Raw genomic sequence first — 25,328 nt, 5'->3', positions numbered from 1 at the left:
GGGGGGAGGGGGTTCGTTTTCCTCGCGCCTCACAGGCGTGCCGATCCACTAAGCCTTTGGGAGTCGCCAGATGGGGCCGATGTGCCCTCCGACTTCCGCCTCCTCGATGTCTGTGCAGCCGGAGATGGTGGGCGCTCTTGCTAGGCTGGCTTCTTCACTGGGTCACCGTGCTCTCCGCTCGCCTCGTATCTCCGGCGGCCATCTTGGATGTCTTCACTCGCAGTTTGTTTGTCTGAACTCCAACCCTGTAACTCTGAGAATACACTCCGATTAGGTTCCGCTGTACCGCGTTCTGTTGCAGCAGTGTTTCGCACGTCGCTGGAGTGTATTTTGGATATCTTCAAAGTAGTATTTAATCAGAATGAATGCAGGATTAGGCTGGCGGCTCGGGAGCGACGGAGGATCACGTCTTCATCGCACGCCCGTTGGCCACGCCCTAGAAAGTGTTTTCTTGACACAGGATGGTGGACACTATGCGTTGAGAAGATATCATGACAGACACCTTATCTTTAGTTGAGACAGGGAAACACCCCCTCTTAGGAAGAGGGATAGATAGGTTTTCACTTGCTTTCTTCTTTAATAAAGGTCTTTAGCCCCAAACATGTCACCTTTGTGTCAGTCTCCTTCTTCTGCACCCTTACATTATATATATATATATATATGTATATATATATTGTTCTGTTTCCCTTCCTTTCTCCAAGTGCTGGGGTCACACACCGAGTCTTTAAAGGCTCCTCTTAGGTTTATGACTTGTATGTCCCCTTATTTATTTACAGGCATGTCAAAAGATGCTTCTACAAATGTTGCAGTAATGATTTGGGTGTGCGCGCACCGGTGCCCGGTTCAGCCCCTCACTGGATTTCCCTCTGTTCATGGCTTATTTACTGGGGTGGTGTACACACTGCTGCCGCTTGCCCAATGCTGCGTATGCGCTCTCTTGCCAAATTGTGCTGGGAAGTCGCAGCCGGTGCCACTTACCATTGCTTCTTCCCTAGCAGCAGCGAGGTGGCGTTGCTTGTCGTCAGTTCCTTATCAGCCTTTACTCATGGTGTCTGCCTGCACTCTGGACTGGATGCCCGATCTCCAATGGCTGGGACACCTCATCATCACAGTGGGGTCTTTCCTTCCGCTCGTCACCAAAAGTAGTGATGTGACACCAGCGTGGGTAAATTAAGTACAATATAGGTTTAATTGGGAAGGACCCCACAAGCGTGGAGCCAGCAGATTGTCATCTCTCAACTGATACAACATTCATGTGTGTGTTCTGAAAGAACACCTGCGGGAGAGTGACAATAAGCAAAGACAGACCTGCGCTGCTGGAGCATCAAAAGGACCAGAAAGGCCCTCCAGGTCCAGCCAGGTGTAACACTATAGATAGGTGCTGTAAGGAAGTCATGATATCAACAGTAAGACACACACAAGTGACCACAGCTCAAGGCTGTTTATTGAACTTTAAAAAGGATTTTGAAAATGCCCATCTAATCCTAAATCTACAGATGGGAGCAAGCTATGACCATCAAATAATAATAACGCAATCCTAGTGGTGTCTTGTCAAAATAAAAGGGCCTATACTAATAAACATTGCCAATCCTTACCTTTAAATACAAATAGTGTGGGAAACAGTGCTCCAAAAAGAAAGAAGTGTTCACAAAAGGATATATCTGGGTCTTCAGGCCACTGGTCTCCCTTGGCCACGTTTTCAGCATGGGACAAGGTGGTTCACTCGAGCGTAGCACAGTCTCTGGCTTCCTTAGCACAAGGATACAGTTCAATCATTAGCATCAGGACCTGTGCCCAAGTCTCTTTGTCTATCAAAGTCTATTCGTTCAGAGGGCCTTATGCTGCAAAAACAAACCATAAGTTATTTTCCTCTTTCAGATTTTCACAAGTACTCAATTTAGGTGATTTACTATTCACCCGGGATCCCCCTTAGCAGGGCGCATATCCCTTTTAACACAATTAGTCTCCCTCAGTCGGGCTCAGACCTATTTCAATTAGCATAAACTAACAAAGACTTTCAAATGTGCTCAGGGTTTGGCTTGACCCATTGCAGTACCACTTCAATTTCACAATTGCTTTCCTTTTAACATTTGCCACCTTTAAGTTGGATACCTAACAGAGACTTTCGTATGAGCACCCATGTGGTGCCAGACCACTCTGTCTACGGTATCGTATCTTGACTTCTAAGTTCAGTCACTCATCTTCTGTTTTAATTATATTCGCGTCGCTTGCCACATAGCTTCAGACACTGTTTCCTTCAGTTTTCTCTAAACAATGTTGTCATTGGCTTCAACACAGATCGGCCTAGTATCAGTCTCCCCAACTCACCGGCTGTGCTGACTTCCCTGGCGTTGCTTTGTTGTAGGAGCCAAGGACAGTACCACAGCAGCAAACGATTCTCTAGGCCTTGACTATCGATACGAGAGAGCCCTGGGTACCTCTGACACACAATACAGGATTCTTCAGCCTTTATTCTTGGTCTTGCGTTTCCTATTCTTGAAGGTTGACGAAAGTAACGGTCTTTCGTTTAAAAGGTCAAGGGTACTTTCTTCCTGGTAATCCTCTTCGGTCTTGCCGTCATTCGCCTTGTATTAAACTTCCATCTTGTAACTGCTGCTTCCTCGTGTGCTTTGCCTTGCTCAGAGTGTGCTTTCGTGCTTCGGCCTTTATCCATGTGGGAAAATGTGATGGAAGTCAGGTGTGTGTGTAATGATCAGTAATTGCCCGACACTGTCTAACCATTGTATTGGGACACGTCAGGTATACGGCTCGGGTGTTAGTTGGTTTTCTCTCACAGTGAGCTGTCCGTGACAAAGTGTTTGTGTTGGAAAAGGGGGGTGAGGGATTTGAGCTCCCAAGTATCCTACCTGGTAGGATGGGGTAAAGGTGTTACAGGGAAGGGGATACCACGTCTCACCATCCAGTGTCCTACTTCCAGTCCCCGAAGACCCCTCACCCAGGTGATCCTTCCGCACTGGTCCACCCCCAGGAACTGGATCCAAAAGCAATGGCTGTGTCCTTGCCACCTGGATGACACAACCCTGGAGACTAGCGGGTGAGACACCTTCAGGTTTCTCACAGTGCCAATACAGGATTATGTCAGGATGTTTGCAGAGGAGCAGAGATCTTGAACGGTTACTTAGTTGCAGCCATCTTCGCCACACCTCCATGCTGTTGTCTGTTAAGATTTGTGCTAGAAGATGGCCTTCTCATATATTGATATGGAGCTTCCTGTGAACCTGGTAGTGGACCGGAATCGACCCAGATTCTGACCCATACTTACTAAATCAGAGCCACCAATGATTCTGACTGGTGGAATTGGATCCTGACAAAGTGATTGTATATTGCTGATCAAAGGACAAGGATTACCAAAGGAGAGATGGGAACCAGAAAGTACAGACACTAGACTATGATTTACATTGATGCACCAGATACAACTGTATACCCCTTTTGTGCAGACAAAAGAAGGTATCGAAATACTTTCACTAATGCTTCTACATCACAGGAAATATAGTCGAGGCAACATTTCCTGTATTTTGTTTAGCAAATAGGACCTCATAGTCCCCCTGAGGTGAAGTGGGTCAAGAGGGTTTTCAGGTGCTGAGTGGGATTCTGGCTCACTGTCCTGTTTTAGGAACCTATTACCCAATCATGTCCTACAATCCTCCTCACTGGACTGACAATCACTCATGCCTGGGGAACTGTCACTGCTCCTGGCTGGTGTCAAACATCCTCAACATTCGATCACATGCTCGCCCTCCTCCCGGATAACAGATATGTTTGTGTTGTCTTCCTCTCTGTCTTACACTACCCCTACACCTAAAGGCACTTCCCAAGCTCATACTTCATTGTCTCTTGCTTCTTCTCCCCTCTTCCCACTCTGTTTCCTCTATGCCACACACATTTTCGCCTTTCCTCTCTCTCGACGTCTCGCTTCATTTCTCTCTCACTCCACTTCTTCACATCCTTCACCCTTTTCTGTTCACCTCTCCTTAAACCTGACAATAGAGGCGTTTGGATACCAGATGCCTTGAGGAGAAGCTGGCCCTCTACTGCGAACTCCCAGATAAAAAGAAAAAATAGCTTTGCTGTTCCTTGTGTGCATGCCTAAAGTGTTCTGCAATTCTACTGAGCTTTTCCTTAGAACAAAATGACTCATGAGCGGCAGCCAAGCTGGACTTAATTGCAACAGACTTGGGTATGGATGACTGTTGTTTTTCAACACTATAGTAGGGGTGCCTAGTCTCCTCAGCTAGCTGAAAGAGACATCCAATACATAAGAGGAATGGGGTTGAAGGTGAAAGTGTGCGTTAAGGGAAAACTTGGGCTAGCTCTCTAAAAATCATTGCATTTCCAGCTTGCATGTAGACTTGCAGTGTTTGCTCTATGAAATCTTAAATTAAGCATGTAATCTTGGGCTGCCAGGGTCTCACAATTAGAATTCTCAACATAATTGCCATCGGAAAAGAAAATGCTCAATGGATGCAGTAAGTAATAACCAGAAAAAGTCGAAATAGGTTTTTGCTAATGACATTGTACCTTAAACACATGTCAATGATTTTAAAGATGTAAAAAATTGATTGCATCATTGATACAACAAGACATACTTGGAGACAGTCTGAAAAAATGCTAGACTGTTTCTTTATAAGTCTTTGCATCAAACTTCTATGTCGCACACACCAATGTGTAGTATCAACTATTCATGTTACGCTTATACTTACTTGACATGGTGTCCAACTTTAGCAAACAGCAGATGAAACTTGAATAAGAGACTGTCCGATCAGGCTGGCAGTATCTCAGTCCCACCAGTTGCACCAGGAACTCATCCACGTAGAGACCTACAAAGAAGCAATGGAATCCAACACACTTGTAAGTGTTACTCATAATAGTGATTACTGTACTCCTAGTGCAAAATTCAATTTCCTCCAATATTTTGTGATAGCCGTCCTAAAGAGGATTTAACTACAACCTTTTGCATAGCATAACCATCAAACAATTTGTCTACCCTTTAGTGGCAACACACATTTGGGCGGCAATGTGCAGGTCATACCTTCTGACAGCTTGTCAGTCGTTTTTCATCTAGCCAGCCATTCTTTACATATAGCTGAGTTTTAGCGGAGATGGAGGAATGGGTCTATGGGTTAGCCATACGATGTTCACTATGATAAAAATATTGACCTACTCCCAAGTACCATCCCCTTTCCTTCATACTTTTGGAAATTTCCCAAAGCATTCTGAAAAAGCCAATCACATCAGAGGGTATAACTAAACGCTATCTGACCATGAGCTTGTGTCCATACAGTAATGGCTGCAGAAAGAAGATGTGGAAGACCATGAAGTCGCTTTGCAATTATATCAATTGGCACTTGCCTCTAACCGATTACAGAAGCAGCTTTAACAGAAACTGCATGATCATAAATACTAGGGTGTGTAACACTATTCAATAGGCTAGGGGAGTGTTGATAACTTGCCTGGCTGGAAGTGACTTTCCAAAATCCTGTCTGAAGCTCTGTGAACCTTTTTCCGGTCCACACTCTCTACGATGGAAAAGGGATTTGGGAAAAAAGTGGGTAAGCATAGTGCCTGGTTTTAGTGAAAATTTGATACAAACTTCGGAAGGAATGGGAGATGAATATGAAGCACTACCTTGTCCTTAAGAAAATTCATAAAAGGCTCTGATGCAGAAATCTCAGAGAGTTTGTGCAAAAAGCAGCAGTAACTGTAGTACAAAGTGTCAGGAAACAAACTTGAGATGAACTGTAGTCAAAGGCTCAAAAGGCTTGTGAGACAAAGGGTGTAGAACATTTAATTCCTCACTGGAAGAAACAAATGCCGAAACCAGATTGTAACCAAACTGAGGTGGATTTGCGATAGCTAAGAGATTGTGTGGAACCCTTCCTAGCCACCTGAATAATATGAAGGCTTCCTTCAGATAAGCCTTGACAGCTATGAGTCAGCTTTTCAGGAACAACGCTGCAAAGCTCAGTGATGGGGGATGGATGTAGAACTTAACCCTCTTGCTGAGAGATAATATAATTCTAGAAGGCATAAACCATCATTCTATCTCAGGATAAGGAAAGAGCATTGCCCAAAGGGTGCAGTCTTTTAATTTATTTATTGAACATTTACAAGGCCCATTATACAGCAGAAAGGGTTTTCAGGCACCAAATTCTCCACAATACAAACTAAAGGCACTTGGCATTGAGATTGGTGGTAAACGGATCAACTAGAGGAAATACCCAACCTGAAATAGAGCAAGCTCTACCTCCTTGCCATGGATCATTTCTCTGAGTCTTCTCAAAGAGTCCGCTTCCTCGTTCTCGACCCCCCAATAGGAGATGTGCTTGTATATCTCTTTGATGGGTCATCCCACAGTTTAATTTCTAGCTGGCACAATGGAGGTGATATTGTGTCTCCCTACCCGTTCAAATAATACATGGCTGCTTTGTTGTCAAGATAATCAACAGATCCATGTCCCTGTTAACAGAGAGAATAGACACGTGCAGCAAGTCAAACAACTAAATGAAACACACTAGTCCGTTCAGCTCTAAAGATGAAATTACTGTACTCTTAGAGCTGTGCATTCCGAGCAGAACCGACTTGTGTTTCACACTTTTACACTTCAGCAATCATCAGGCCTCTGTGGAATATACATTTCAGCTGATTGACATAAGTGAATTTAACTACATTTAATTTCGATTTAAACAAATGCTTGAATTCAGTTTTATGGATTCCAAAGGGTCTTAATAAACATGTTTATTAGTATCTTAGGTTAAAAGAAATACAAAAATTATAGAAAAGATGAAAACTTAGGAGCAAGAAAGTGAGTTAAAAGAAGCTCATATCCCATGTAGAGAGTGAGGACCATACCCCATCACTACATTTTTAAAAAGGAACCCAGAACCAACGCTGATGTCTGAGTGGCCTACCATTGAGATGTTGAGCAAGTTCACACAGCACAAGCAAGTGCGGCCTCAATAATGAAAAGGGCCACAACCTTCAGGGATTAGGCTTTAGTGAAAAGGGGAAAACGTACATCATCTATGTACATTAACCATCACATGGTACACACACTAGTGAACAAAGTCTCCAAATGGGCCTGCAATTAGACATAAGCTATATTTAGGCATCATATGTGGGGACGATGCGGCCCAAAATGTAGGTAAATGAAAGAATGTAGGAGACACATGCGAGCTTAAAGAGAGTCGGGATGGCGCCTCAACATTGGACGCTGACACTTCATGGAGACATTGGTGGCGTTCTCCAATTGCGAGAACAATAGTAGCCTCATTCATGCTTGCATGGCAGTGCTCAGTATCCATGTTGTTGTAAAGAAATTCTGCCCTACATGAGCGTCATAGTGGGAGTAGCGAATTGGACTTCCCATACTACTACATCGGTACTTTTGATTTTACCTAAAATGGTGGTGCTCAGTGTCCTGATGATCATAAAAAGTGATGGTATACGTTAATTAAATAAGATGTCTGAAGGGGAAATTAAATTAAGTGTGTGAAAGGGAAACACTAAATATTATATCAGACTATTTAGTAATTTGTATGTAAATGCAGCATTTTCAACTTAAACAAAGGGGTGATCTTTATTAAATGTCTGAATGGGAAAGACCAGATATGACTGGAACTGGCATGGTGTAGCTAAGAGTATTTTAACTATGTTAGTGGATAAAATATGTATACCACTTAATTAACGTGCTTCGTTTATGAAAATGTTTTTGTTCAATTGGATGCAGAGATGGTGTTTGGTATAACTATGATTTATCAAAAAGAAGGGGAGAGTGCTGCAAGCTAGAGCAGCATTGAGCACACAACATGAATTAGTATTTCAAGCAAATAGATCATTCTCAGTTCTAACAATTTCCAATAACCAATGTGCTGTGCAAATGTGGATTTGTAGCAGAGTTTGGTTGCTCCGTCTGGGTGACATGATGAATGCCAACAAATCGTACGTGTTCTGGATTTCGGCCATGGCGCTCTTCCTTCCAGTAAAAAGTGAAAGGATAACACATATAATAATTCTTACATGTTCCTAATCCTAAGGTGTTCTTTACTGCATGTATTGAGAGGCCCAATTGAACTGCCAACATAGAATTTATAGCACATACAGTAAATTGTATAAACAATGAAAATAGTTTGATAGTTTCTCTTGGTTGCTGGTAGGAATGCCTTGAGTGCCATTGGTGTACTGCTTCCGGTTCTGCGCCGACTATGCTGCATATCGTGGACTTAGATATTGGATAGAGTGGTCTCTAGCCTAAGTACGTAGTTGATGGTGCCAGTGACAGAAGGGGTCATTTGCACAAAGAGCCCCCATCAAGAGGTTGTGCGAATGGGCTCACCTTCTGAGATCCTCATGTAGAAAGATGGGAATGATAGGAACTGAGTATTGACTTTATAATTTCTGGCTCCAAGAAGATTTCAGGTGGAGCTGCACTCTCCTCGGTCTGCATCTTCACAAGCAGGGGAGTTGCTAGGTCTGGAAAGGACCCGGGGCTAAGCTGATGTCGGGACTGTTGGGACTGGGGGCTAGCTAGTGTTTTGGCTGTAGCTCCTGAGATTCTATCCGGGGCTACAACCAAAAGATCAGGGGCTATAGCCTCCTTAGCCCCCCCTTAGCAACGCCCCTGTTCACAAGGGACACATTATGCCACAAAGCCCAACAACATCTGAAACCACCATTCTATGATAGACATTTGTGCCAATACATGAATGGCAGTGTAATGGATTGCACTCCCTCCCAGGGAGGACAAAAAACACACACCATTCTGGAATCCCAAATGTAACCAATTAAGGTCAACCTCTTTCTCAGAGATGGTTCTTGCTTTTTCTCTTTCATGTATAGCTCCAGCGAGAAAAGTTCCAGCAGCAAGTCATTCAACTAAGTAGGAATTTGGATGCACAGAGTTCGTAGGTAAGAAGCTATGGCTGACATCAGCTTTGTATATAAGTCTGGTGCTGAGCTCAGGCTAAATGGAAGAACCCTGTACTGAAATGGTCTGGTACCCATCAAAAAGCGAAGTAACTGGTGCCAATGAGGAGGCTAATGAGGCGGTTAATTAATATGTGTGTCCTACATAGCCGATACCCCTGAAGGAGGGGACTGAATGGATCTGCACCAAGGGGATCTTCCTGAACCGTTCCTGGTTTAGAAAAATATTGAAGGAAGAGAAGTCCACAACGGCAGTCAGGCTTGCCTGATTGATCCCTCTTGAGCACCACAAAAAACTTGGAGCAGTAGCCCTAATCCCTTTTAGGACTTCTTCCACCGCACAATTGGCCATCAACTTGTGGACCGCCTCGAACTGGGTTAACAAGCCCAATTCCAAGAGAGGGGAATTGAGAGAGAATTAGCGTCAACAGCCCTTAACCACCTCTGACAAAGCCCAGGGATTGGTTAAAATGTGCATTCATGCCAGATATTGATCTTGAATGCACCCCCAGCTGTGTGAAGTGAGATGGGCAGCAGCAGTCGCTACTGGTGTTTTTGTATCACTGGTGGAAGGCAGAGAGAAAACACTATTTTGATGTTGTGTGCTGTTTTTTGCATTGCTGAGCAGTGAGCGGCCTGTCTTGTTGGTGACATCACCTGTTCTGAAAGCCCAGAATCCACCCAGAGACCTTGTTCTGTCCTGGCGCTGACTTATGGTTTTAAAGTATTTGTTTGCTTGTTTTTTTTAAGACAAATAGAAACTTTGCTGGTTAAATAGAGGTCTTCATTTTTGTCCATTCCTCATCAGTAGACAGATTCAAGAGATCTATCCATTAAAGGAAAGAGCTAGAATCTTGTTCTGAATATCTGGCTGAAAGTTGAACGCTTTCATCAGGCTTGACGCGCATGTCAGCTACAACACACATGTCTTGTGTTGGTGTCTATGTGGTAAACTGATGATTCTGCAATTTCAGCTGCCACCTGCCTATCTTTGATAAGGCTTGCATGAAAAGAGGCATATCTCTGATGAAGAAGATGCTTCTCTTATTCTGAAATCCATTTCCTTAACGGTTGATAGCAAAAAACCATAAGTGCATCCAAAATGGCTTGCCTCAAATGAAGGGCCAAATTCTTATAAACGTTTTCTGCCAATAGAACATCATGAGCTTTTCATCAAAAAGGCAAAGGCACAGAAGAGGAATTTGATGTTTTTGAACCACTGCCCCCACAACCTACCTGCTGCCACTACTGAGGACTGGTCTTGTGCGCGAGTAGAAAGTCACATATTTTCAGATGCAGAGATATGGTTAGGAGGATCAATGCACTTGCTAATTGGAGAAGTGGTATGATGCTTTCTCAGAATTTCATTGCTTCCTGCAAGAGAGGCTTTTGCAGAAGTATGCCAGGTCTGTTTTCCTTTCTATGTGACAACACTGATGAAAAATACACCTTCGTCCTTTGAGGGATTTTTTGGAATTGTAATGCATACATAGTCTATGATGCTCAACATCCTCTCATGAAAGGCTTATGCTGAATTAGTGATTTCATCCCTATTGTCTCCCAGGAATATGAGGGGACTCTGGGTGATGTCCTGTTAGACCTACGTTTTGGCTGTCGGATGTCCCTGCCACAAGGGAGATAGGGCCAGGACTGGAGGCTGCCAGTGTCCCTAGCACGACGCGCGTAACATGCCTGCGTCGCGCAGCTTCAGCAGAGAATAAAAGACAGTCCATGGAAACAAGCACTCGACAGACTCTTCACTGAGTGCTTGTTACGCTCCTCTAGCCTTGCTTTCCCTGTCCTTCCATGCTCCCTGTCCCTGACCGTTCCTGGTCTCGTTGTTTTCCTTGGCGTCTGCCTCCTGTTCTGCATGCCACTTTATTAACAGACCCTGCCTGCTTCCTGGCCTGCTCATGGATTCCCTATTGTACGTTTGCCTGTGTGGACTGATTTATATAGAACTCCACCTGTGAGCCTCCATTTTTAGTTGTGCCCCCATGACGCCCGCAAGGCCCTGGCATTCTTGGTTTTCTTTTGCGTCCATGTGCCGTTCAGGATGGTCACCCCTTTTTCTCATTTCTCAAGATTCTGGAACAGTCCGAAATGGTAAGTCTTCAGGTTACCATTTCATACTTATTGTGTTCTACCTATGCCATTCTCATACCGGTTGGCCCTGTGAATACTCGTCACACACATTCTCTGACAGATTGTCGAGCCAAAATATTCACCCAGCTCCATGGAGGCTTCCGCTGACCCTCTGGCTGCCCTGATGCAAGCAGTGGCTGCACTGAAAATGGAGATGTCCACTGCTCATGCCTATCTCCAAGCACAGACACCATTCAAGCTACCGTTCATCCCTTGGCAAAGGGGGCTGGCGAATTTGCTGTGTGCAGCAGCGGCTCCTGTGCTACCCAGACTCATGGCAGTACCTACCGTGATCACCATGACTATTCACTTAGCTCCTCCGGAGAGGTTTACGGGAGACCGGCTCACATACCAGACTTTTCTTAACTGGTGTAAATTGAACCTTTTCTGCAGACAGTCAGCTTTTCCAAACTCAAGCTCAAAAACGCCCTTTGTTTTGTCATAATTGAGTGGTGGGGCTGCCACGTGGGTGAACCCATTGTTGGTGCTGTTGTATGATTTTGATGCCTTGACTCAGGAGATGAGCCATGTCTTTGACACCAGACAAGTGACAGACACCCTATCTTGAGCTCTTGGAATTAAATCAAGGATGCAAGGATTTGTTTGTTTGTTTTGTTTGTTTATTTTATTTATATAGCGCTCCGGACCCGGGAGTAAAAGGGCACAGATTTGCTCTGATACATTGCCAGGTTCAACCAACAGACAGCCGAACCCCATTGGCCTGTAGCAGAAACAGCAGCAGTATTCTACCGCAGCTTGGGTGATGACTTATAAGATGCTCTGCCTGTCATTCCGGTGCTACCCACTTAATATCCAGCATTAATGGATCTGGTTCTACAAATTGATGCAAGTCAAGCAGAGAGGTGTACGACCCTACCTAGGCCTGTGTCACGTTTAGAGACATGCACTGGGGCTGTTCCTAACGTACCACTGTATCCACAGAAGTAACCATTCAAATTGGTGTTGTAAGAGGCCCTTTAAGTCAAGCAGAAAAGCACAGTCGCCGGAAGGCCAATCTCTATATTTATTGCAGCCAACCGGGCCATATGCTGCTGAATTGTCCTAGCCACGCAGCCAAGCAGTCAGGAAACCTGATGGCTCGTTCCGGAAGGGGGTTGCAGGAATGAGCTCTTTTTCACATGTATCCCTGATTGGCATGCAGCCAAGCTTGATGATGTTCCGAGTACCCGTACGTCTAGCCTGGGAAGGAAAAGAACTGGTGGATACCTTGGCAGTGTTTGACTCAGGAGCCACAGTGCTCTACATGGCTATACGTCTCGCTGAGTTTCTGGGGATTACCAGTTTGCTCAAGGGACACCCAAACAAGTATGTGCGGTCGATGGACATGAACTATCATCAGGTCCGATAACTGCCAACACACCCAATCTAACCCTAGTGTGCGCAGGTCATCGGGAAGATGTCTCCTTTGATCTCATCGACACCCCTCACTTCTGTGTCATCCAGGTGGCCCTATGGCTAAGGCTACACAATCCCTTCATTGACTGGGAAACAGGTACCTTGTGTTTCACCTCCCCTTATTGTTTGTTTAATCTCCTACCTGTTTGGGCTATGGTGATGAATAAGTCGTATTTGGACCTTGCCTTGCATTAGCAGCTGTCATAGATATCGCCATTGTTGTTTCTGGGGTTCCGGATTTCTATGTGGATTATGCTGATGCGTTTGATCGCAAGGGGGCAGACATTTTACCACAGCATCGTCAGTTTGATTGCCCCATAGACAGTCACACTGGGGCTCTGGTGCCTTATGGCAAGATATATCATCTTACTGAAGCAGCTGATCAGCATCTGTGCCAGTAGTTGGCTGAGAACCTCAAGCCAGAGTTCACATGACATTCCAAGTCTCCTGTGGCATCTGCTCTGTTCTTCGTGCACAAAAATGGAACAGAGTTACAGACTTGCATTCATTATCGCGCTGTCAGTGGTATAACAATAAAGAATCGAAACCCCCTACCACTTATTGGGGAACTCCTGGACCAGTTGAAGATGGCAAATATCTCCACTGAGTTGGACCTCAGGGCAGCCTACCATTTCATATTAATGCGCTCCAGAGACGAGTGGAAGATGGCGTTTCGTATTTCTTATATGTTGTACCAATATCAAATGATGCCCTTCGGGCTATGTAATGCACCTGCCATGTTCTAACTTTTCATGAATGAGATATTCCGGGACATGCTAGACCACTTTGCTATCGTGTATCTAGACTATATCCTGATCTTTTCGCCATCTTTCCCTCAACATCTTACGCACGTGTGCAGTTTTACAAAGGGTATGAGAGAATCACCTGTTTGCTAAGGCCAAGAAGTGTGAGTTCCATGTAAGTTCGGTTTAATTCCTTGGATATGTGTTTTCATCCCAGGGGATACAAATGGACAAAGGCAAAGTTCGAGCTGTACTACAATGGCTGATCTGAAAAACCTGAAAATCATACAGGCATTCCTTGATTTCTCCAATTTCTACCGCTGATTCATTAGGGGGTTCTCTGGCATAGCGTACCATTGATGTCTCTAGCACGCTAGACTTCTTGGTATCTTTGGTTTCAGGAAGCACAGATGGCTTTTGACAGATGAAACTTGCCTTTACCACTGTCCCAGGCCTGCAACATCCTATGCCTGAGTTCTGGACATAGTGGAAGCTGACATCTCAGATGCGGCTATTGGGACCGTACTTTCCCAACTTTGTCTTCAGACCCAGGTGCAACATCCTGTCGTGTTTTACTCACGCAAACTCACTACAGCCATGCAGAACTATACCATAACAAAGAACTACTGGCTACTGTTGCAGCATTCAAAGAGTAGCATCACCAACACTGGTATACACAGACCATCGCAACCACACTGCTCTTCGTTCAGCAAAATGCACCAACCCACGCCAAGTACAATGGCATCTGTTTTTCTCTTCCTACGACTTTATCTTGACTTATCGTTCAGGCCGGGCCAATGAAAAAGCAGACACTCTTCCCGAATGCAAGACAGGAAACATGACCAGGACCTCATGCCTCGATCCTGCCATATGGACATGTCCTATGTATCTGTGATACCCCTTCATCCCTTTCGCATGGCAGGTCAGTTCATATGCCGCAACCCATACGTGACTGCTCCTACAAGTCTTGAATGTACTACTGTACCATGATGAGCGGTTTTACATATCCACAAAGGGTAGGCAACGGCTTGCTCTCCAGTGGTGCCACACCATCTCTCTGGCCAGTCATTCAGTGCTGGTGGTCCTCCATCTGAGCAGACACGAAGAAATAAGTGTCAGAGACAACAAGGAAAGCCCAAGGGGTTGCTCTGTCCTTTACCGATACTGCCATACCCATGGAATACCATTACTGTAACGCTTACCTTGTCCCCGCAGGAGCGTAATGGTCTGGGCACCCTCGTGATTTGCCAATACTGATTAAAAAGGAATTTCACCTGTCATCAAAAGAGAGAAAAATAGGAGGGGAATTGGAATTTATATACTGTGGTCACTAAACTCTGGCTCACCTTTTTCCCACCCTGCACAGTGCCCTATAATATCTATGTGCCCCGTTCTCCTCCTCACCTGTGTTTTTATGTTAGAGAGCTCTCCATCCTGCTTTCGTGCAGGGGTGATGAGGCACAAGAAGAGTAAAAGTTGTGAGGAGAGAGCCCTCTCGAGGTAATCTAACAACTCTCTTTCTTTTGCAGATTCGTTGAAGAGAGAGTTTTCACTTAGGGAAACACGGGCGTAGTCGATAAAAAAACATGAAGTCTTCCCTTGAGGTAAGAATGCGCGTGTAATTTGGTCAGACGTGCTGCGCTACGTGCCTTCGTTACCAAGCTATGGTACTCGTTCTTTGAGGGCAAGCCTTGGAAGAGTTCGTAGGAGCTTCAGGTACTTAAGCGTGTAGTTTTATTTCACTTGCTACAAATGTCTGTAAATGTTCTTTCTTTAACTATTGTACCTTTTTCCTGCAGGTTTTCAGAGGTTGGAGGATTTCACAGTGAAGCCGCGGCTGAGGAAGAAAGGTGCTGACTGAACCGCAGAACTTTGCAGGAAGAAGTCACCTGTCGGAGGACTGCTGCTACGGAGATTCTTGTCAGGTACGTTGAAATCTTAGATCTGTGGATTTTCTGTTAACTCGATAAGTTCATAACGTGACTTTTCTATTGTCTTTTCAGGTCTGTGACCAAAGCGTCGGTAGCGTTACACTGCTGTCAGCGGAACTAATGAGAGCACGTGTTACTGCGGAGACAGGGCTTTTATAGTCCTCCATGCCCAACTACTGGTTCTCAATTACTACCTAGTCTGTGACCCGTAGGGCGGCCATCTTAAGGGAAATTGTTAATGATTGGATCTCTATGGGAGCCCACTGTAATTCACCTATCTAGCCCCCAAAGATCTGCACAAAGAGCCCTTTCTGGTCTGAATACCTGATCCCAACCCTACAACCCTGGAGGTGATCATGACAATTACCATGAATTTTATCACTGTTTTTCTGCCTGTTTGGGGCCAGAAGACTATCATGGTGTTAGTTGATAGCTTCATTAAGATGGGACATTTCATAGCTCGAGTACTGTTTTTTGCCCTATCCCTAGCATCACTATTTTTTCATCAGGTACTTTGGCTTCATGGATTGCCTACCACCATTGTGACTGACCCAGGTACCCAATTTACTGTTTGGTTTTGGAAAGCCCTTACTAGACAATTGGGTATAGACAATTGGCTGTCCTCTGCCTACCATCAACAAACCTATCATCCCACATACAAGTATAAGCCCAATTGATCCTAGCACAACAAAGAACAAATACATATGCAGACATCTGGTGGTTGGAACCCCCAGGGCCCTATGCTATTACCAATATTATAACCCCCGTCTACCATGCAGTGCTCCTGTAACAACCTAGGAACACACCTGCTTGTCGAAAGGCCTCCTTCCACTCTCAGTACAAGGGTCCCCGGAATATGAGGTGCAATCCCTTTTGAATCTTTGGTGGGTTAGGAGATTTCTAAAGAATTCCACCTGTGTGCCTCCATGTTTAGTTGTGCCCTGATGCTGCCCGGAAGGCCCTGCGTTCCTCGTTTTCTTTTCCATTCTTGTGCCGTTCATTTCTCAAAATTCCAGAACTCTCCTAAGCAGTAAGTGTCCAGGTTACCTTGTCATCCTTATTGTGTTCTACTAATGCCATTCTCATACCGGTTGGCTTTGTGAATACTCGTCACACACATTCCCTGATAGTGGCTGGAGTTGGAAGGGACTAAAGCAGGCAGAGACGCCAGAGCACAAGGATGAGGAGGCAGGGCCCTCGAGGAACCGTAAGAGGAGAACCAGCTGATCTGGGAACTGGTGTTGGTAATATCTCCTGGAGCAGGGCCTCTGATAGTGTAGAGGAAGTCGTTAGGCACAGGCACGGAAGCGTGGACCTCTTTGTCAAAGGTCATGGGCTGTGAAGTCCTTTGCTTTTGGACTTTCAAAAAGAACCTTCTTCTACTGAAGGTTGTGCTGATTGCAAGACTACAGAAAGTACTAGGCTGGGGTAGGTACTATGAACCTTTAGTAGCCAAAGCCCAACACTCAGTAGTAAAAATAAAGGGACTTTGGAATAAGTGTGGACATCCAAAATTATGTGAATGGAATCCAATCTCGTTACTATAAGAGAAGGGAGCCCCATTTGTATATATCCTGAGGGGTAGTAGTCAAAACTTTTGATTCCATGTGGGAGCTCAACAGCTGCCCTAAAATAGAGCAGCCCGCCCTTCTCCCTTTTGAAAAAAGTATAAGAGATGGCAAAGAAGGGACTTGAAATGGCATACCCTCCCTCAGGATCAAACACATGGGGAGTCATTCTACATATTGCCCTTATGTGCAGCTGTAATGTGGCGACAGGCTAGTCATGACAAAAAAAGGGATAGGCTTTCTTGTTCCCTTAGTAATGAATTCTAATGATTATTTTGGGATCCTCTTGATTGAGCCGGGTGGAATGCATGAGCCCTAAGGATGGACAGTCCTGGTATTAGCCCCTAAATTGGTTATAGGATGATGAGTCACATCTGAGGTGTGTGTGCACTATTAGGCCCTGAAAGGCCTTTGTTTCCGGTACCAGCTCCGGCATGGGGATCCTCTGAGTTGCCCTGGTATTCACATTAGTGAGAGGAGCTTCTGGGCTGCCCCCTGTATGATAGTGGCAACTGTCCCAAAACCAAATGGATCCCTCTCGGGGCAAGTGATGCCTTGAAAGGAGTCCCTGGGGTGGGTTGCTGTGGAAAGAGAGGCTGTTAACTTGTCTTTTCCTATTTCCTTTACATGATTTCCTGGAATGAAGGAATAGGGCGGTTCAAAATCCTCTCCATGTGCTTGAGTCTCTTCTTCAGTGTATGAACCATGCACCTGATGCACAGCGAACAAAGGTCCCATGAAATATCCAGGCCTAAATGCTCTAAACAAAGAGCATGATGGCATGCGGCTGGGATCTTGTGTTTGCACTACAAGCACCCCTGGGATGAATAGAGTGAAGGAAGCTTGCTAGACCTGAGTGTGTTCCCATCAGTAAACATCTACAAGAGGTGTATAAAGAAAAAAACCTTCCACAGAAGAGCAAGACACCCTACTCCACCGGCAATCAAAGGAAAATACTGTTGAATTGCCTGAGAACATGGCTAACAGTGGTGCAGTGCTGCTAGGCATGCATATGTCTGCTGAGAAGAATTCTTGCTTGGGGGTTTTGCTTTGCAAAAGGCTTTGGTCCTATGCCCTTAAACAGTCATTCCAAAAGTATGGAGGAAAGGGGATGGGATGTAGAAGTATAAAGTGGAAAATAAGCAATATATGTTTAAGAAGAAAATAGCAATTTACAGGTAAAGACACAATGACAACAGAACATGTTAGGAAACAAGGTTAGACCCACCACCGACCCAGTGCTGTATCCAGCTACAAATCCATACACATAAAAAAAGAAATTAAGCTCTTTTCCCAGTTCTGGCCAGCACAAACATCCCGAATGCACAGAGGGAGAAATGTAGATGGGGCAAAGCTAGAGATAGCCTGACAGCAAACACAATGGAGGGAGACAGATGAATGGCAAAGAACTAGAGACAAGCTGAGGAGACATCTAACCGCTATAGGGCATGACACTGAAGACACAGGTTTGCCAAAAAAAGGAGTGTAGTTAAGACCACATTCAAGAAGGTCAAGCCTTTCCAAAATTATATTGACCATTTGAGATGCATCAGTCTACAGCACACATCCACAATGAAAACCTACAATATGGTGTTTCTCACTGGGGAGCTAATGGAGCCGAGACACCCACATAACGCATAGATAATTTGTCAATAGGCAGAGATAATGTTGACCTACATTTGTAGCTGTGGTGCTGACCATGGAGATGTCTGGGTAAGGAACATATGTTGATCCAATAAGAAAAGATTAGGCTTATTGAAGTCAAGAACATTACCTTTTGGACAGAGGCTGAGGCCGCATTTCTGTACGTTCTATTATTTTTTTCTCGGTATCCAGTTCTTATGCTACCCTTCCAACCCAATAATGTCTACAATCATTGTATCCCTATCACCCATTCTGTCATTCTCACCTGCCATTTGCAGCGCAGGAACCAACTGATGACAGTCAATTGACCCAGATCCATTCTGATGAAATTGGCAGAAAATTAACTAAGGGGGAACAAAACATGATATCATATAGCCAATACAGAACAATTTTTGACAAAGCCAATAGGTTTTAGATGATATTGGGAATTTCAGCCTCAAATTCTTCAGTAGTGCCATCATAAGCCTGGTATAGTCACCATAAGCTACATTAAAAGCAGAGTAAAATAACATAACTTGAACAGCATGTAACTCTCTCTTGGAAGACAGCCCCTCACTATTGGCAGTGTACAATGAAGTGGAAGGACACCTTAGCAGTGGGAGTCAGTGAAGTTCTAAATTCACAATAGAAGCTAATCAACATACCACAACATAACAAATAGCACATACAACTTTATCAGATTACATTTTAAAAGTGCAAAAGTAGCTTTGCCCTCTCAGCGGAGTATACCGATGAGGAATGTTACCCAATAGATCTGATTTGGTGAAGTGTGAAATTCATATAATTTATAAGGTGGCAGAGATATTTAAAAAAGCATACTCAACTTCTTCTAAAGGGTTCAGAAAAGTGATTTCTTATAGAGAATTTGATGGTAAGTCTGAAAATATAAACCATTTTCATATCAGCTCATGTGATCTAAATGATGTTAATACATCCAATCGCATAGATTTACATATCCATTACCAAGTTCTCAAAATGCACTCTACACTGTCAACATTTTGTATTTACAATTGCACCCTCTTATAAGTCTTAATGCTTATTATTTTATGGGAGCACCTTTGAATTAACATATCTGCCAAATTCGGGGGTCAACGATTCTCATGGCAGCTCATATGTTCATGCAATGCCGACAGATATCTTTACATTGCATAACCTTGTTCATATTCTTTTTATTTGTTTCATGACTTATTTGTACTTTGGTGACTATTGCATGGCTCTGCCCTTGGACGTCTGTTAGTATAGCATCATTTATATGTGGCATACTCGCTTGCATCAAGCATTGTGCCTATGGTAGTGATATTGAATTTGGACAGTGGTTAAATTATACCAGCTCATCTGCTCCGCAGCTCGCATTAGTGAATCACCATGATGGAGAAGCCATGCATATATAGCTCTTATAGGGTGGTTCCCCTCTCTCCCACTCTTTGCATGCACCGTTTTTTAAAAAACATTTTTTTTTTTTACACAGGTCACTTCTGCTGTCAGTAGACTTACAAGTTCTGAAAATTCTACCTGACAATTCTGAGCTACACACTTCCAGGGCTTCCCGGGCAATCCCATGGACATCGCACCACCATGCTTCTGCTACTTCCAGTACTTCGTCCATACCAAAAAACAGAAGCACTGGAAATGTCTTCATATTTTCCCTATTTCTAAATCAGCATTCCGACAGATCCACTACCTACCATTACACATGCACCCCTACTCAAATTCCCTCTAACATATCCCATTATATCTCTGCAAGTTAGTTCTGTGTGTTCCTATCCTATTCCTGATTTTTCTGCCCTCACCTTTTGCCTTGTTTTCGTTTCCTCTTACTCCACAGACTATGGTCTGATAACTGCAAAATACGCTATTTTTTCAGACAAGATACCAGTGCTGTATGACCACTACAGCGGTAATTTGAGTAGTATAAACACCTTAAGTTGCATGACATATGCAAGGTAAACGCTTGCTGCTAGTTCCAACAGGCCAAATGTAGCTTCAAATGCTCCTATAATGGTATAATATCACTGTAAAAGACAAATGACAGAATTTCTCTACTTGGGGACTTTAACTTGGGGTTTAACAATCCCCAGAGCACATATACTTTAGTTTTTTTCACTTCTCTTAAAGAAATAGACTTCGAGTAAGCCATATCCTTCCTGACACAAAGGGACATACTGTAGACTGGATTGTAATGTGCACAGTCATTCTTAGATATATTCACCATCACCAACTGGATTAATTGGATCATTATGACATTTTATTTAGTCTCAAGGGCATTTATGCATCCAAGTTCATTAGCCATCGAAACAAATGAGACCTGTATTCTGACAGGGCATTATCTACACTTTGTACTACATTTAAGACCATTGACAATTTACAGCTCTCCGAACTAGTTAATCTTTACAATGTATTCCTAGCCTCAGCCGTCGACACGGTAGACCCTGTTAAAACAAAACGTATTACGAGAACTAAGAAGAGTACGAACTGGCACGCTACAGATCTGCGCATCCCCAGAGCTAATGTTAGGGACACAGAGAGGAAGTGGAGAAAAAAAACCCGACTATCATAAAAGTGGTTGTTTAAATCTCTTCACAAAGATTACAAGATTCCTCCTTTGAGGCAAATATACATATTATGATGCCCAAAGAGTTGCTGCAGATATTTTGATAATAGCATTATTCAAAATTCTCGTACACGTCAGCAGGGGCGTACGAGACACATAAAATCTGGGGGGACAAGGGACATCTTGGGCACCTTGCTTTATTTATTTATTTATTTATTGTGTTTTAGTCAAAGAACTCGACTTTTCACAAAATTAGAATTAAAATAGCAGTACGTATTAAATTACAAATATCACTGTATAAAACAAGAGAAAAGAAGAAAAGAAAACAGAAGAAAATTAAAAGGATGCAGCAGCAAAGAACATGTCTTTGTATGTTGCATTTGTGGATTCATCATCTGACGATGAGCTCATGGTAAGCGAGAAGAAATAACAATTACTTCCAGTGGGCCGCAGCTAGGACGCCAGCTCATTAAGAGGCAGATCACCTGTAAGTTGACTCCTGCCAAATAAAGGAGTTGCAGCCTTTACTACCAACTGCAAGTTGCTACTTTTTTTGTGTGGGCCAAGGAGACGTGTGTGTCTCTTGGAATGGAAGGATGGGGGTTTCAAAGAAAGAGGAAATCTTGCTTGTACCTCTCAGTAAGCCCTGTTATGGGAGTAGAGGGACCAGGTGTGTGATGTTGCTGCTTTGACAGTCCTCTTGGGGCGGGGGGTACAGCAAACAAGGAGGATGAGCGATCACAAGCCCACCCCCTTATAAGCACTCCCGAGGTCCGCAGCCAGATGTGTCACACCCAGGGGATGCCTAGTAGGTGGGGTGTATGTGGACCCAGGGGGGTGGCCAGAGGGGCAGCCCGCTATGTGGGCTGCCCGTCTAGCGCCCCTGCGAGGGCCACACCAGCCTCTCACGATGAGTCTGGTCCCTCTTATTCCATCTCATGCTGGCTTCAGAGCCTAGCCTTTCTTTGCCTTTGTTCTGAATGCAGAGCTGGACTCAGTTCCTTTCTCGTTTAACATTTGCTGCAAAGCCTGATCTATTTGATTCTCTCATATGTTACTAGGACGGCAGAGCATGGGTCCTCTGCCCTGCTACATCATTCAAAGAGCTCCTCTGGCCTTTCTTTGCCCCTCCCTTGTCTCACTGCATGCTTGCTTAATACATACCTCCTAGCTTGAAAACTCACCATATTCTCCCTAACACAGCAATGGCAGCTGCGTCTGTCTTAACTTCTATTGGTTCTGTATCTTGAATTGGCCTCTTATTTCCGCTTTTCTGTCTGCAGGGGAAAGGCATTTGCCAGTCACTGCCGTGATGGTTCTACCTGGCCATAAGAGGGCAACAGCTAGCCAATATTGGAAGAACATGGGTACATTATGCCAGAGGCTGGCAACTGCCTTCCTAATGCCTACACAAGAGACAACTCTTGCCTTTGTTTCTAACAGTAATTCAGTGGATGAAGAAACGCAATAACACACATATTGCTTATAAATGAAGGGGATGATGTCACACTTGGTTAAGGCATTTTGATCACACCAGGAGCTAATTTCCAGCTGAAATTAAGTGATTACCTTTTGGACTTCTGGCTTTAAATAACGTTAGTATCACCTGGAAAGCACAGAGGTTGCTCAACAGGGTTCCTGGAGCACGAGGGGTACCCTACTCGTGGGCATGGATGATTTGAGGGCATTCTTGCCCTGGTTTGGAGCCTGGCCCCTGCAGCCATGATGGGGTGAGGGGCCTATTACTTTTGGTTGTACGTACCCTTTGAGGGTGGGCAGACATTGCCTCCTGCTTTAGCGCACTAACAGCTCTGCTTTGCAACTTTATCACACATACCTGTCAGGTGGCATGTAACTCAGTGCTACTAATGTTATCAGCCTCAGAAGTCTGGAATCCTTTGCCACATCACCTAGGGTACAGGCTTGCCACCTGAGACTTACCCATGTCTGAGTCGGCATCTGTCACCCCGTGGGGAAGACGCACGCAGAAAGAGCAGGGCACAGAGCTCTTGTGGGTTTTTCAAACTTCTTCCTCGGGGTGGGCACAATTCACTCTGCAGAGAAAGTGGCACATGCTGGGCAACATTCTCCAACTTTGACAATGTCACCCAAAGAAATTGGCCATTTGAAATACCTCTGTAGGTTGTCTACCCAAACCCTTTGGGGGTTACCAGTGATTTAGCCTTTTCCCTTTGCGCCCAGGTAGGTGCACCCCCACATGTGAGGTACCGTTTATGTTGGGACACTGGTGGGAACGTGGGAAGATAGGACATGTGGAGTTGGCAGCGTGTTTCGGTGGGTGGCAAGAGGGAAATGTCTGAAAATTGTAGTTTTTTCACTAAATTTCAGATTTTGCCGGGGATTGTGGGTAATACATTCTGGGGCGATTCGCACAAGTCAGACCTCTGTGGATTCCCACGGGTGTCCTCTTTTTGGAAATGCATGGGGTTCCCTGTTTTCCTTTGTGGCTTCGATACCCTAGGCCCAAATCTGTATGTTGTCCACATGAGAAAAATCTGCTCTGCCGAAAGGCTTGGGTTTACCAGTGGGTTAGCCTTTTCCCTTTGCGCCCAGTTAGGTGCACCCACACATGTGAGGTACTGTTTTCATCGGGACACATGTGGGAACGCAGGATGGTAGGACATGTGTTGTTGGCGGTGTGTTTCAATGGGTGGCCAGAGTGAAATGTCTGAAAATTGTATTTTTTTTCCACCAAATTTCAGAGACATTTCTGTCTGCCCACCCACCGAAACACGCCGCCAACAACAGATGTCCTACCTTCCCGCGTTTCCACAGGTGTCCCGACGAAAACGGTACTTCACATGTGTGGATGCACCTACCTCGGCGCAAAGAGAAAAGGCTAACCCACTTTTAACCCCAAGCCTTTCGGCAGAGCAGATTTTCAGGAATTTTGCTCATGTGGACAACCTACAGATTTGGGCCTAGGGTGTCGAAGCCACCAAGGAAAACAGAGAACCCCATGCATTTCCGAAAAGAAGAAACCCGCGGGCACCCCCCTTTCCACTAAAAACATCCATGGTGGTTTAGTGACCCCCACACCCACTCAAAACAAGTTATTTTTTTTTTTGCCTCTTTCCTAGGGGCAGATTGTGCTAGCAATCTGCCCCCAGGGAGGGCTACATGAGATGCCCCCATCCATTTGGGGTGGTGTGGAGAGGGCCACCCCCATTTCCACTAAAAACATCTATGGTGGTTCAGTGGCCTCCCACACCCACCCAAAACAAGTTATAATTTGTTTTATTTTTGTTTTGCCCCTTTCCAAGGAGCAGATGGGCACATGTGTGTGGTCATCTGCCCCCGGGGGGGGGGGGGGGTGTCAAAACGTACTGCCCCAGGCGTGGGAGGGGTGGCTCTGCTAATATTTGCAGTGGCCTCTCCCCCCCATCCCAAATGGATGGAGGGCATCTCATGTACCCTTCCTAGGGGCAGAAATATGCCCCTAGGGAGGGCTACATAAGGTGCCCCCTATCCACTTAGGGTGAGGGGGAAAGAGGGCCACCCAACTTGCAAAAATCCCTGTTGTCTAGTGGTCCTACTCACAACCACCCCACCCAAAACTACGTTTAAAAAAAAATCTTTTTTGTTTTGTTTGCCTCCCTTCCATGGGGGCAGATGATCACCCATCTGCCCCCAGGGTATTGCCCCCATGCTTTGCATACATAGTAAGCAGCCCCTCCCCCCATTTCAAAAACAGATCTCTGCACGACACAACCAGCCTATACACCAGGAGGTCCTTTGCCATACATTCTCTTGTATTATTATCTACCATTTTTCTTTGTGAATATGATTGAGACAATATGTAGCTCCATAACATCTAGGTCCATTAACATGTTACATCGCTCATCTGGCCCCAAGAGGGCGGATCACCATTCACCCACCAGTGAGTTACATCTGCTCAGTGATAACCTGCCTCGGGAGACCCATGCCCTTCTGTTGTGATCAAGATCTACTCAGATGTCTTGGCTTCGCTCATTGCAAAAACTGTTAACCTTGTTTTTGAGGAAGGATGCATTCCCGACATTTTAAAAGAAAGAACTAGGTCACACCACTCCTAAACAATTCCTTTATCCTGTTCCAACTACAAGCTCATCCAATTATTATTTTATGCTTCATCCGTCCATTTCGTTCCAAAGCCAATTGTGCAGCTATTGCACATGCCTTAATTCTGCAAAAATGTACTTTTACAATGTCCCCTTCCACGTATTCAGCTCTATCGAATTGTTGTGCTTGTTTGAAACTCGTATCTCCATTACCTAAATGACGTGTGTAACATCATGACGTTTTTACGCTACGCAGGGTTACACTGTTGCCATCATCATTGTTAAATAACCATACTTTAACGTGGCCATCTTAAAATGTGCTCATG

General features: G+C 44.7%; 1 protein-coding gene across 5 annotated transcripts in view; it reads right to left on the bottom strand.

Moving 5' to 3' along the window:
• Nucleotides 1–25,328, bottom strand: part of LOC138566537 (calpain-1 catalytic subunit-like) — an 845,562-nt gene that overhangs the window by 60,758 nt on the left and 759,476 nt on the right. For 4 of the 5 annotated variants that reach the window (XM_069643985.1, XM_069643987.1, XM_069643986.1 and 1 more), the window contains 2 exons: nt 18,656–18,734; nt 4,722–4,838 (listed from right to left, as the gene is read on the bottom strand). In XM_069643985.1, the coding sequence (XP_069500086.1) occupies nt 4,722–4,838; nt 18,656–18,734 (196 nt within the window). The remainder of the gene's footprint in view (nt 1–4,721; nt 4,839–18,655; nt 18,735–25,328) is intronic. The other variant, XR_011301953.1, reaches the window with a different exon arrangement.

Source organism: Ambystoma mexicanum, chromosome 2p (genome assembly GCF_040938575.1).
Source record: "Ambystoma mexicanum isolate Mex_15411 chromosome 2p, UKY_AmexF1_1, whole genome shotgun sequence".
Classification (NCBI taxonomy): domain Eukaryota; kingdom Metazoa; phylum Chordata; class Amphibia; order Caudata; family Ambystomatidae; genus Ambystoma; species Ambystoma mexicanum.
Note: the sequence above shows the minus strand (reverse complement) of the source record. Positions and strands in the feature narration are given on the sequence as shown.